This window comes from Trichogramma pretiosum, unplaced genomic scaffold (assembly GCF_000599845.2).
Source record: "Trichogramma pretiosum strain Unisexual culture from Peru unplaced genomic scaffold, Tpre_2.0 scaffold3, whole genome shotgun sequence".
Classification (NCBI taxonomy): Eukaryota; Metazoa; Arthropoda; class Insecta; order Hymenoptera; family Trichogrammatidae; genus Trichogramma; species Trichogramma pretiosum.
In genome coordinates this window covers 3,013,276-3,028,055 of record NW_019641698.1, presented here as the reverse complement: position 1 = coordinate 3,028,055, position 14,780 = coordinate 3,013,276, and the positions used below count along the sequence as shown (strand labels likewise).

At 39.7% G+C, this 14,780-nt stretch overlaps 1 protein-coding gene across 3 annotated transcripts in view; it reads left to right on the top strand.

The window, feature by feature from the left end:
- Positions 1-14,780, top strand: part of LOC106650961 (transcription factor mef2A-like) — a 212,702-nt gene that overhangs the window by 101,429 nt on the left and 96,493 nt on the right. For all 3 annotated transcript variants that reach the window (XM_014369268.2, XM_014369267.2, XM_023462377.1), the window contains one exon: positions 5,042-5,116. In XM_014369268.2, the coding sequence (XP_014224754.1) occupies positions 5,042-5,116 (75 nt within the window). The remainder of the gene's footprint in view (positions 1-5,041; positions 5,117-14,780) is intronic.

Here is a 14,780-nt window from a genome sequence, read left to right as displayed (position 1 = left end):
GCACGTGAGTCAGCAACTCCTCAGGGACTTATGCTCGCGTACGAGGATGGAATTTTCGTTAAACGCCGTTTGTTTATGCGCGCTAACGCGTCCTCTCTTTTACTTAATAACAATAATGCCGATCCATAACAATAATAGCGCGCTCAGCCAAGTAAGAAGCCCAGCGAGAGATTCGATTCGAGATGCGGCTTTTATAGCTCTGTTGACGTGGCTAAGGCATTTAGGATATAAATATTGCGTGCCGCTTAGAGCCGGGGGAACGATCGGGGAAACTTCTAGCAGTGCCACCGTATACAAGCAAGCATCCACGCGATCCCTATATGGATATCTAAGTGGCAGAGATTTGTTTTGATTGGGGTTAGCTTAATAGTGCGCCTTACATATTATACGGCATATAGGGGAGAAAATGCGTGGCGTGTGCGTTCTGTGGCTGAGTCGTGAGTCGCTCGCGCGGAAGCACATACAAGTAGAGAGAAAGACTTTACGTAGGTACGGGGAAGTGCGCGCGGGCGAGAGCCAAAAAATCGTGAGCTCTCTCGCGGATACTTTATGCGATCGCTGCAAGTTTAATGCAAAGAGTTAAAATCAGAGAAGTCGCTGAGTGGCCAGATGGAATTTTTAGCTTAATGAAAAGTGACGTAAAGAGCTGGAGAAGCTGCCATCGAGCGAGAGAGGGAGAGAGCGAGAGAGAATTGTGGCGTTCAATCAAAGATAGAAATTACTCTTGCGGGCCGGCCTGTCGATCTCGAAAAACGTTCGTTTATACGTTTACGTATACGTTATGCGGTGCCCCACTTGTGCACACATACATGCATACGTACGAATTCGCAATTGATGTCGACGGCACGATTTTGAATAATTCATGCACCCCCGAATGACGGCTAACACACACACTCGCGCACATATAAACGGAACTGCGATCTTCGTACTCGCTTTCGGAGATTGACTCTTGCACGGATGTACGAGCTCGTGGCAGTAATTCGAAAGCTCACCAATTGAGCGGATTAATTCTAAAATTTCTAGTGAAAAACTAATTCAATCTATTTTGACGTGAAACTTCTTTAGGGGCATTGAGTACGAGGACTTCAGGAGGTAATGTTGCCATAATCTTATTTTTAAAGTCTTTAAGATGTTCAAGTAAACATTAAAGTAAAGATAGAACATTTTAGGAAAATTCTTTGAAAATGGGATTCGAAAATTGATTTTAATCCTGACTTCGAGATGCAATTAATTCCTTCATTGGGATAAGCTTCAAATTAAACCACTAGATGTCATAATCGATTCTGAACGTGAAAAATAATGATTCGTAGTTATATTCAAGTAAAATCAATTGGAATGAGGAAATTTGCTAAATCGACATTTTCACCTTGTTCATTATTTGCTCTAATAAATCTACTACCATATATTGAAAATTTGATAATAACGATTGCTACTTTAACAATTTCTATTTTCTATAATTGATATTCTATTATAATTGATATTGATATTCTATTCTCTATAAAAGAATGAATACACTCGCAATCAATCTTCGTAGCACATTTCCTTCTTCTCGAAATTGTAAGGGCTTTAAAATAAAACCTGCGTCTATCCGCAGATAAAAATCTGAAAATATGTGGATATTTAAAAGTATAAAAAATAATTATGAAGACTTGGAAAAAAAGTTTGTTCGTTTCGCCACGAGTTTCAAGACATTAAAAAATTTAGCAATTTTCTATCCACTTATAGGCTAAATATCTGCTTCAAGCTTCGCTCGTTCGATTGTTGATCGCATGATTAGAGTTAGAATTAGAAAGTCTCAAAAAATAACATTACATTGTAAATTGTATACATCTCTGCACTCTCTAGGAATAAGTAGTCAAGATCGTCGTTCGTTCAGGCGCTCTGGTGCATGCAAACTCATCATGCACGTTCCTACGTTTATCTGGCTCTATTAAAAAAGAGGTACGCGTTTTTCGCCCGAACCGTGAAATAAATACGTTCTTTTATCCTTTGTGGTTCGCCCAGCTCGTATAATACGTATCCGACGATCTTTGTGACCACGCGCGCACGCCGTTTATGCAAATGTGGGTAAGTGGTGTAGGACCGACGAAAGATTGAACAAAGATAGTCGTACCTCCGCAGCGACACATGACCCGTTGAAGGGGATCAAGTCGAGAGGCCACGCTGGCTGAGAGGAGAGGAAAAAAGTTCTCTTGTGCAGTCCTTTTCTGGCTTAGAGCTTGCGCACGTGCGTGTATTTGGCCCTTCGTGCAGGGCGCCCGACCTAAGCGATGAACCCGGACTACTTCGGACAAGCTGGCAGGGAGAAGATATAGATAGATGAAGCTATACTGCGAGATAGAACAATGTACTCTGTTGACACTAGAAATAGTGCTGGGCTTGTGGGATTATCCATACAAGGCTTTTTAACTAAGAATTTTTCATAGAGCTTGCACCGAACTAAGCATTAGTATGTAAGCACTTAATGAGAGTACCGAACGTTAAAATAGTCAAAGAACAATTTTTATGATGAATTTTTGGAAAAATTATCACCAGGTATTATCAAAAAATATATTTTCAAACCTGCAACTATACGTCAAAACAACATCAAAGTTCTAGAGGTTTAGGTGAAATTCCCGGGAATTCTCACATGTCGAGTGGTTTTTAGTTTTTCAACAAAAGAATACTACGTGTGTGTGTATGTGTATGTGCGGGACTGCAGAGTCGTACAGTTTCTAGCCACAAAAGCATCGCCAACTTTTCAATCCTTGAAATTAGCCGAAAGCAACGCCACATGTTCTAGACTTTGCGACTCGGTGAGCTCTCTCTGCTAATATCCTTTTTCATCGAGTGGTTGGTTTTTTTCCTATTTTTTGAAATTAATTTCGACACCCCGGGGGCGTGCAAATAAAAAACCGTGAAAAGTGTTTTCCTCTCGTCTTCTGCGAAAATTCGCAGGTGAGCTCGCTGCGCGATGCTTGACGTTCACGTGCGCGCACACCGTTGTTTTCGGTCAGTGACTTTTTGAGTTGCAGTGTAACCCGGCTCGGATGGTATGTGTATGAGCGCGCGCGTGTGTGTGTGAGCTGCCGCCCCATGCAACGGAGTCAGAGCGATGCACAGAAGATGGAACGAGTGCGCGCGCGCGTGCAGGGCTGCTCGCGATGCCTCTTTAGACAGAAAAATTAAAATTATAGTTCGTGAGCGCTGAAAAACATTGAACTATGCCCGAGTTACAGTTTTACTTACACGAGATCGGCTTATTTTCGCATGCAGGGTTCGTGTTTGCAACTTGTGCGTTTACATGCTCATTCGCCTACAGTATACTCAAAGCTCTAACATGCTCATTATCCCTCAAGCATCATTTGAACCGCAACATTTATGCATTTCACTCTGTTACGCGCTACCCCCTCCACCTCCTCCTACCCCAGGCAAAAAGTTTTTCAAAATTTTACCTTTTTTACGCGTCAGAAGTCTAAACACGCGCTTGCGAGCCTCCCTGCGCATCGTGCACATATCCACGGGCAGAAAAGCACTTCTCGCTATATTAAAATGTTCAGCAGACATTTTTCTCCTAGTGCGTATATGATATGAGCTTCCCGTCAAATTATGCAAACGGCCCGTAAGAATTTTAATAAAAGAAACTGCCTTTTTTACCGACAAAAAGCCCTCCTAATTGCAATACCACTACAAGATTACATGTTTAATAAATGTATACCTGTACGCAACGAAAAAAAAAATTGTTCACCCACGGAAAGCGTATAATCTTATTAAGGCATGTGCTGGCTCGTAATTGTACCATTGCATGTATCTATAAACGCGAAAAGCACCAAGATAATATTGCCAAGTTATTCTATATACACTGCGTGCGTACACTACTCATTATTAAATGTAAGCGGCGCTCAGAATTTTTTTTCCTTTTTCTCTTTCTGTATGTATTAATAATTGTTGCAGCTCCTGTGAGTAAATACGTTGTGGTGGATTGGAATGTGTGTTGACATTGCTCGAGGAATAAGCCTGAGTGCTTTGTTTATTTCGGGGAGTGGATGATGACGACGGCAGTGTGGTCGTTACTTTACTCATTCGAGCTTTGTTGAACTGATTACATGAGCGTATTTGCAGAATTTCTATGTAAGAACAATTTTGATAGTATCATGATGCATTTAATCATAAGCACGTAAATTTGTAATAAGAAAATAATGTACCAAATTACTTATTTTGCTATGAACTTCTTTATTCTGTTATTAACTTTTTCGAACCCGTGCTTTTGCTTATACGATTATCTTTACTTTGCCACTTGCAGGTTTACACACAAAAGGTACTCGCCATCTAGTGGTAATATCGTATTTAAAGTGGTTGAAAACTAGCCTAAATTTTTTGAAACGATCAAACTGTCATTTTCAGAATCTTTAAAATGCACTTAATATTTTTAATATAATTGTAACAGAAAAATTGCCAAAAAAGCCAATTAATGTTATTCATTTTAAGACATTTTATTGTCTTTTTTACATCATTAGGCCATTATCAATATTGAGAATTTCTACCAAGTTACTGAAACAACATATTTTAACTGAAAGTAATATTACTTTTTTTTACTATAATTATATAAAACTGGAAAATGAAATCGCAAACTGTATTAAAATTACTTGAGATTTTAACTCTTCAGTTTTGTTAACCACATATGTTTACTACAAATAAACGGCCATGCATACTTATGGCTTTGACATTAAAGCCACAACAATGAAAATTAATTTGTATTGGCACATCTACATGAATACAAATATGAATTGTAACATCTCTTCAATAGGCATATCGATCAAATATTCTATTAACTTTGATTTCGTAAACAATGCACTGCGGAACAGACATGCTATTGTTACGTTCGGCATTTCAATGCATTGATTGAAATCAATCGCAGCCGGTCGCCACATTTACAGTTGAATTCAAATTAACGACAGCCACGCGTACATACGTTAATTTATTAGTTTTGTAAGCATCATTATTATCTCAATGAATTTCATTAAGGCGAAAGGTGTGTAAAATAATTTTTCCTTTCTTTCAGAGCGAGGACCAACCGACGCCCGTATTGCTGATAGTCTCTCTAGCCGGTATCAAAGTATGCAGTCCAGATGGAAAGGTAAGCGCGACATAATTATACTGCATATATACACGTGTGTCAAAGTATTGCCAGCAAGCGAGACGCGTGCTTTTGTAAAAAGAGGTGAATTTAACGCGCGCTGGCCACGACTGAGTTATCTCGAGAACCGCAAACGCTGCGGAAAAAGCAGCCTTTGACGCTTTCATTTATGTCCATTCCGTGTGTACACATATACATATATTCATACGCGTGAAAGCCAAAGGGCTTTTAGTTTTTTGGCTGATTTCGTTCCAGGCAGGCGTTTGCCATGGGCAGCACTCTTAGTGTGTATGTGTGTTACGTTGCGTGCGTACAATATATAACGCGCGCAACCATTGCTCGGGTTTCGCCCAGAAATTAAGTTTGACTTTGTCGCCAGCTTTTTGGTCGAAGCTTTCAGATTTTTTTATATAGTTCATTTTTTCCTTTTTCATGTACAGAATCATTTTACACGTGTAAGGTCGTAAACAGCTAGGGATTTAATATTTTTAATAGGTACCTCGCCTTATACAATATTCGTATATTAAAGCAATACGTGTGGTAAACCTCATTTTCGCACCGTCGGTTACTTTGTTAACGAAGATAATTATGAAATAAAATCAGCTAGGATGAGTCCTTTGAATATATTAATGGTATGATACGTATTTAAAAGATATTAAAGTAAAATTATGTTTCACATTTTTTTAATAATAACAGACATGGTTGTTGCTTAAAAGTAAAATAAAAATATACTTTGGTAAAAGTTACAAATTACTAATAATATTTTTACACTAAACGTACACGTTTTAGATGTTGTTAGGGAGTAAAAGAAACAACTAGTCCGGTCACTATGAGTGAAACAGCAAATTTATTTGTCTGAAGAAAAGTAAATAAAATAGCACTTTCAACCATACATAATTTTCCTTGTGCAAGCACAGGGCGGGGGGTATAGATGGACGCGTATATATAACGTCGGTGCTGGCAGCAGTAGCAGCAGGAATTCACCTATATTACTGGAGGGCACGGCAGAAGGTGCAAGCTCTATGTACATTGTGCTAAGTACGTATATAAAAAGGCGCATTTTCTGAGAAACTTTACTGCTTCGGCTGCAGGGTTTGTACACACATATAGAGCTCCACACTGTGCGCGTATAGAATGTATGTTCAGGATGAAAAGCTCAATGGGTAGAGGTGTGTATGGTGGCTGGTTGCGACGACGCCCACGAGTGTATGTGCCGGGGAGACGGGAACCCTGACGTGTGTGTGTGTGCGTGTAAAGTGAATTGACGCAAATTTCCTCCAGTTCCCATAGAAACCAGTCGTGAGTGATTAATCTTCCATACATCGCGACTCATATTCATAATGCGAATCGAATTACCGGAGTGCCGATGATGAATTTTCCTGCCTTTTTTTTCTCTCCAAAGCCGTGGCAATACACGCAGAAATGCGATACAACAACTCGAACAATTCCCCGCTATCCTGAGCTTTTGGGCTAAAAAATAACAAATCATTCTCGTCAATCAATTTACATGCCTTCCGCCCGTATCGTATTCGCACTAGACGCAGGAAGCCGCCCTCTAACACAAATTCCTTGTTATTCGTCGAATAAAAAGCGAGGGATACTCTCGGCATCGCCTCCTATCAGTGCTTGTGTGCGTGTGTATGTGTATATGTGTGCGTATATAATGTACAATCGAAAAGCCCCTGAGACTGACTCAGGCCAAGTTTCCTCGTGGGCTGATTGACAGGGTGCGAATTTATCGTTACTGACAGACTAATGCTCCTTCTGTATCTAGGTAGGTATATAGATAGATCCTCGTTCTCATTGATAATGCCGTGTAAGAAATTTAGCTTCGTGGTCTAGTGGCAAAGAAATTTTTTTCATGTCGTTTGTTTATTTCCAGCTAACAGCGTAACGCTGATTGCTGCAATCTTTATCAAATAAATATTTTCTATTGATACGACCGGCGTGTCTTCGAGTTATGTATGTAGATGCTATAGATGTAACTTGAATGTGCGTTATTGTTAACATGGCAAATAACAAATTCGATATAAGTACATGCGAATATAGTATTCATTTATGGACCGTAAATTTCGTTGATGAAACGTATTTATCAACAAAATAATTACATGAAAGTATCTGATGCACCAAAGTAATTGGAAAACCGATCGACATATACGATTTATCCATTTTATACGTTTCCTCAAATCAAAGTCATGATTAAATTATCTAGAGAAATCATCAAACGAAATAAATGCAGTATTAACTTCACATAAAAAGTAAAAAAAAGGATCTGATTAAAACGACCAGGTGATTCATACACTATTCTAATTCAGAGCCACTATCTGAATAATAAACTTCTCTTGATTACCATTCCTTAACTTTCAAACTTGGTTTATTCTCACAAATTAAGTTTAACTTCAATTCTAATGGATAAGTCTTTGCGCGTGCGTGCGCCCAATAGTCGAGAATGAGAAAGACACAGTTATATACTTTGCAGGTGAAAAATAAAGTATTTTTGTCTGCGAGCAGAATCGGAGAAAATTATTTATTTCAGAAGTTACTCACAGCATTTCTGTCCGTGAAGTTATCTATATAGCTTTTTCGATGAAACATCGCAGATCGATTGGTTCGATATCTGTGCCCACGTGACGTCTGATAATGAGGTCTGGAAAAGAAAAGTGACGTCTCGTTAAATTCCCTCTTTCTTTTCTTTTTGTGCTCTCGAGGTCTCTTACAAAGAGTTGCCTTTCGCGACGAGCGTAGCTGGTCAGAAAAGCAGTTCCTTATACGAATCAAGTCGGGTGGCGAGTAATCGGCAGTTTTCCTCCCGCTGTACCCTCCTCGCCCCCTTGCCCGGAAATGAAGGAAGTACGACGACGACGCCGACAGTGGTGACGTCGACGCCACGACGTTAAAGGAAAAAGCATGGCAGCGGAAAGTGTGTCTTGAAAAACGTCCTCTGACCTTATATAGACACGTTTTACAGAAAGAAAGAGCCAGAGGGAGTGAGAGAGAGAGCGAACGCGCGAGCTTTCGCGAGAAAAAGAGTTTGCAGCAATCGACGACCCGTGCCTTTAAGGTCTTATAACGGACGGGCTGCAGACTTCGCGGAAACTTTATTACTGTCGTCGCGCGCACCTACCATATATATATATCCTATGAAATTTATTACTTTCGTCTAAATGCATAATGCCCTTCTGATATCGAATTGAGCTTATGCTGCGCTCGATTTTTCAGCTTGGAATTTTTTTCTCTCTCTCTCACCCTCTCTGTTAACGGTTCGACTATTTAGCGAATGAACATGTATACGACGATAACGTCGCTCAAGGCTAAAATAGAAAGAGAGAGGGAGAGACAGCCAGACGGAGAGTGGGCATATACGAGGCTCAAAATTCTTGGAGCGAAATGTCACTCTTTTACAAAATCTTAACCACTCAAGCTTGCATCCGGACTTATAGCGCGTTATATTGCGTATAGTTATACAGCCATAAGCCCCTAGATTAACGAGACGTGTGCTTTCGGTGCTCGTTCACTATATACAGAATGTGCGCGCGCGCCGAGAAGCGGAGAATCGCGCGCAAAGGACTGATTAGGCCTTACACGTATTATGCATAACCCTTCTCTGGTACACATGAATAAGCAGCCTGGATTTGGGTGCCTTTAGCCGAGAGGCATGATCGCGCTCTGCAAAACTGTAACGCGCTACGTAGTGTGCGCGCGATGCTGCGTGACCCTAAGCAGCCTGACAAATTATCCAAAGAGCTTTCCGGTCGTCTTGAGTCGCTCTGCTCGACGCGCGTCTAAGGCTTTCCGATCAATCATGAGGCACGATCTTGCATGTCTCTTTCGTTGCGCTGTGTTTGTGCGCACGAGAGTGTGGAGACTATTCTTTCCTACGAGATTGAAAATTTTGGTCGTAAATTCAATGAAATTAGTAGCTTGCACAAAGCGAGTTTATAAAAACTACTAATTGGTTTATGGATTAGTCCATCCCTTTTTTCATTCTTTCACGATGTATCAAAAGAAGAGGAAAATCAAAAATATGTCGTTGCGTATTCATCGAATACACAGAGGTAAAGAGAGTCTTGTCTTTGAGCGGTCAAAATACACACAGCTCTTATCGCGTAGACTGTGTTTGTACGCGTGCGTGTGTGCCACGGTATCATCAAAAAAAAACAAACCACAGCGTAAAGTGCTATACGTAGCGCTATGAACGTTACTTGATAAAAATCGCATCCTCTCTATCTTGCTCTCTGTCGCGAGCAGAGTAAGCGCGCGCAGCCCTCGAATAAAAAGTCAACATTTGCGCGCCGCAAAATTGCATTAGTGCGTGTGGCAGCAGGCAAGAAGCAAGCGCAAGCTCGGGCGAAGCAAATTATCGGTCCAAAAAGGCCAACACACAGTAAACGCAATTTTTTTCGCCACGAGCTAGAGAGACTCGACTCCCTGCAGGCTCGATCCTCTTTTTCTCTGTGGTGTATATCTTTTTTTTCTTCATTTATTTATTCGAGTGCATTAGGTCGAAAATACACGCTAACTCCAACAGGAAGTGCTCGCGCGCACACGCGTGATGACAGCAGCGGCTCACACGGGCGCGCGTCGAGTTCGGTAAATACATTTAACGAGTCGTGTGTAGTCAGTGCGTCAGTGCGTGCGCGTGTGCGCTTATTATGAGTTTCTTAAACTCGATATATTTATAATGCAACGAGAATTTTTTTTTCTCGTTTACTCGGCTTAATGAAAAATTGTCAACTGCGCACGCCGTAATTTTAAATCCATTACGCTCGAATGTGCAACCTGTTAAATTTGATAAACAATTTGTAATAAGGACGCTCGCTCGTGCGCGCGTCAAGTGACTTTTGATACTGCCTCTCGCTCGTTGGCGCGCGCGCTTCGTTCGCAGCGCAGAGCAAAAAGCGCGCCCGGACACGACGCTGGCAAGCGGCTATAATATATGTATAGATGAAGAGCATCGCCAGCGCCTATTATAAGAACATTTTTGCCTAGCGACCAGTAGCACACGAGCCAGCTCGAAGACGGTCGCACGGGCGAGCGAGATGACGCTCCAGGTGATATCCTACTCATATACAAGAGAGAAAGAGAGAGAGAGAGAAGAAAGTCGTTGGAAGCCGATAAAAAAGTTTCCTCGTGAAGGAAAAAACTTGGCCCCGGCAGGCTGGAGCTGCTGCAAGCGACGTGTACATAAGAAAGTTCTTAGGGTAAAAAGTTAAAGTATGAACCAAGCATGAGCGAACGAACTAGCGCGAGATTATAGTTGCTACAATAATAAATGACCTGTTGTACGTCGAGCCTTGTTCAATAATAAATGAAATAATAATCAATCCAACGGTCGGTTGCGTACAAGCCTAGCCATGCTTTGTTGGAGGGCTACGGACAAAGCACTTTTTGATTTATAAACGAAACGGTGAGAATAAAAGCTTGTTTATTTAGATAAGTTCATTAGAATTAAATCAATCGTAGCTGTAAGAGATTTTTAGTATCTATTAGCTGTTGGAAGATCGATCAAAAAATGAGTACCTTATACATTAATATTTTACACTACGTCTTACATTTGATCCAAATTTATGTGAATGTGAAATTAAAAATTAAAATATATGTAACCAATATATACTGAATTTTTTAAAAGGTAATTTTACGTGAAATCTATACATTTAAAATCACTGTATAAGGAATCCTTATTATGGATGTATTAATTATTATCATTCATTCATTTATTATTTTCATATAAAAATAAATAAAAAAGATTTCGTTTCACACTCAAATTCAAACATTACTATTGGAAATTAATGTTTCAATTCTGATTTAGTATTTGCATTGCTGCTCAATGAAAGTGTGAAAATTTAATCATAATTGAAACAAGCCTCCGCCACTAGATGGCGAGTACCTTTATCTGCAATTGGCAAGTGGCAAAGTAAAAATGATTGGATATATCTAATATTTACAATTTCAGTGTACAATTTCATAATTTTCCATTAATCATATTGTATTTTCCTCTCTCAATTCCGAGGTTTCGATCTAGAAATGGAATTTCTGTTTGCATTTGTACGTGAAATGCTAAAACTCCGGCGCTCTAATCCGATCGAGTCTTTATGTAACGTTGTCTGGCAGGTCTCTAGCTTCATGTTTACATCAGTTTTAACCTTCAAGACTTTTGATGTAAGCTCTGAAATATTTTCCACTCATTTCTTTTTTTTCAGTTTTTGGAGTTACTACCACACCATGATGCACAACAAACATCTGGTAGTCGAAATCTAGTTTAAATTCAAGTGTTATGTGCTTCTTGTTTCTTTATCTTATTTGTTTTATAAAAGTAATCGTTAAGATTCATTTTTTATTCAAATAATTTTCTTAAAAAAGTGTTAGCGATTTTTAATAATATTCATAGCCAGGTGCGCGCGACTATTTGTCGATACGCAATAGAAGGATGCAAACCTTGGCGAGTACTATTCGCATATGGATTCACATACATGCATTCTATCACATGGAGGCTTTCAATGCGATTATACAAGGATGTACTGACACAGACGAGCTCGCGTGGCCTTTCATTCAGAAGTTTCTGCTCGACAAAGCTCGCGCTCTCGTATCGCAGAAAGCAAATTCGAATTCGTCATACATTACCGAGTGCATGCAGAGGCACGCATACCTATGGAATCTGCAGCATAGGAAAGCTCAAAGCTCCAGCTCGCTTCCTTTGTCTTTGGACTTTTTTATTGGCTTGTAAAGCGGAGACGAGGACGTTAGGTAAAGAGTGATATAGGCAGCTGAAACAATCGTGCACGAATAAGTTGGTTGCTGACTCTCTCGACTAACTGCCATATTCGCGCTTTTGCTCTGCCAATCCCTTTGCAATTCGATAGTTTTTATTTCTTCTCTAACCATCGATTCGAGCTACTTGTCTTGTACCTTTTCTCTTCATGAATTCATGCTAAAAGATATATGTGTGTTCTGATGAAAGATCGGGTGATTATTCTTGGGAAAATCTCGTTTAATTTGTTTCTACTCTTCTTAATCACAGAAGGTAATTATTTTTAGAATTTTGATATTGATTCGGATAATTGATTATATTCTAATGAGACTATTTATATGTAAAATTTTAAAAAAAATTGCTTGCGGTAATTGATAACTTGAATTCGAACGAGGTATACAAGGTTCAATGCGTGGCCGCTGTCAACTTCTACCGAATCAAAACTCAATGCCTAACCCAATGTAGTACGACTCTCGAAGAACTTGAAAGTAGAACTAGCTGCCTTTACTCTCTCGATAAAGTATATAACAAATCTTGAAAAATATGTTCGTGTTCGCATCCTGGCGAAAATGCGAAGAAACCAAATATACACGTCTGCACATGGAAGTTTTTGTTCTTAATAAAAGACACGAGGAAAACTTGCAAGGAACTCTCTTATTTTGATTCCATTTGTCAATGGGAATCCATATTTTTATTTGGTGTTCGTTTTGACTCGTGCAGACGCGCGAGTAGCGAACACGCAGAACAGCAGCGTATAACAATCTATGCAGAGAGCATCAAGAATCCTATACATCTCTCGACTTTTGTAATATTGCTTTTTTTTGCTCGAGCGGGTTTTCTTTTACTCGTGTATCTGTGTATAGGTATAGTTGGAGCGCGTACGGGAGGTATATGCGACCACTTTAGCAAGCGCAGTATAGTAGCTGGCGAGCGCGCGCCATGTGTTACTTTTCTCTTTCTTCGAATTACGCGATGTCACGTTTCGCGCGCGCGCGCAAGAAATGTCGAGCTCCGAATGAAAATTTCTTCGATTTCGGAGTTAAAATTGCTCGCAGATTTATCGGGGGTATATCCTGCTGCTCTCGTCGTACTTTTACATTATCAGAAATCTGAAATCGTGCGCGTTCGATTTTCCCCACGGAGCGAAGCCCGGCTAGCAGCAGCTCTGCCTGGCGCGCGCGCGTATAAAGCTGCTGCGCGCGTGTATTGCTTTTTGATTTGCGCAGTATACGGCTGCCACGAAGATATTTGTTTGTTGAAAACAAATCGAAATCGCGCGGCATGAACTTTTGATGGTGAAATTCTTTTACCTCGAGTTTTGCATTTCGTTGGGTCTATATTTTGTTTTTGACAATAATCCCGAACGAGGCAAATATGGAAAACGCCGATCTCAAAGAAACAATCATTCGTTTTAACTTAAATATTTACCTTGCGTGTCTGTGGCGAGTTATCCTCGTTCGTTAAAAAAAAAACAAACGTTAATCCCATGTGTGTATAAAAAAAATTGAATGTTCGAAGCAGGAATTTAACATCACTTGCACGCTCGTATCTGTAGTCGCAACAAACCATTCTCACGCGTAATATGTACGTATAGTTTGTATTTCTTGGTATGTATAAAAGTGTGTATGTGTGTGTATGATGCTGCAAATGCTCGCTACGTGCTGCATGTACTGCCAGTGAAAAATCTCTCGTACAAATGCGAGCACACCCGCATACCCTCAAACGCATGGCTATGTGTGCACACGCATACACACGCGTATCATCGTTGCTACCTCATTTGTTCGAACGTGGAGCAAACATTCAAAAAGAGGTACTGGATCGTCATGATACATAAAAAAATAAGCAGAAAATGTAGATAAAAATGTAGTTGCGCGTTCTCGTTTTAACAAAAAAGAGAAAGAAGCAATCCGCGCATATAGCGAATGTACGTTTGACTTTATCTAAACGAGAGGCAGCGTATATATTTTGTGTAAGCTCGATTTCTCGCGTAACAATGCGAAAACGCAAACGTCGAATTTCGCCCGTCTTCCGCGACACGAAAAAAGATTTTGCCTTCGGAAGAGGAAGTTTTCCTCCTGCTTCCATTGGTGGGTATACATCCGAGAAATGTCCAGTCCCTGTCTCATTCTTTCTGTCTTGTTGTCGTGATGCTACTTGAGATTCTTTCTTTCTGACTGTCGTTCGATCTTGCGCGCTTCCTACGTCGAGCTCCCTGTCTTTTTTCATTTGCCATCTACTTCTTTTTTCTTGGTCTCTTCGTCTTTCTTTATCTTCACAAAAGTATGTACAACATAAATTTTAAATATAACTTAATTGCGAATACTCTTTATTTTGTTTCATTGACATGTTATTTTTATAATCTGAATTTTTATTGCTTTTCTTTCAATTTTTAAAATATTTTTTTGTATTCATGTCAAGTAGCAAAAATAATCTTAATTATAATCGAAAATCTATGTAAATTGGCAATTTTTATGGCTAATAGAAAAAGTTTACGCTTCAAAAAGTGTGAGATAATTTTCCTTTATCTTTCATTTGCCACGTAATATGTTTCACTGACAATTTTTTGTCTGTTTTTTATGCTATTTGTATTCTAAAAGTATACGTTGTATGTTCAGCTTCCAAACTCGTAACAGCCACAAGTTTTGAGCGATGTCCGAGTTGGCGCATAGACGGTATATTTATATGTTGAAAAAAGAGGATAGGTCGAAACTTTTAAAAAGATTGTTGTCTCCGGTGAATATTCCATCTCTCTTCTCTTCTTTCTACCCATCAGCTATTCTTTGCAACGATACAAAGCAGCAATGGGTATAGAAGCAAAAGGGAAAAATGTCCTAAACAATAAGTTTTTCTCAACTCCTCCATCTACTGTTTTTATATCATTTTATATTTGCATTTTTTAAATAACTTGAAATGAAA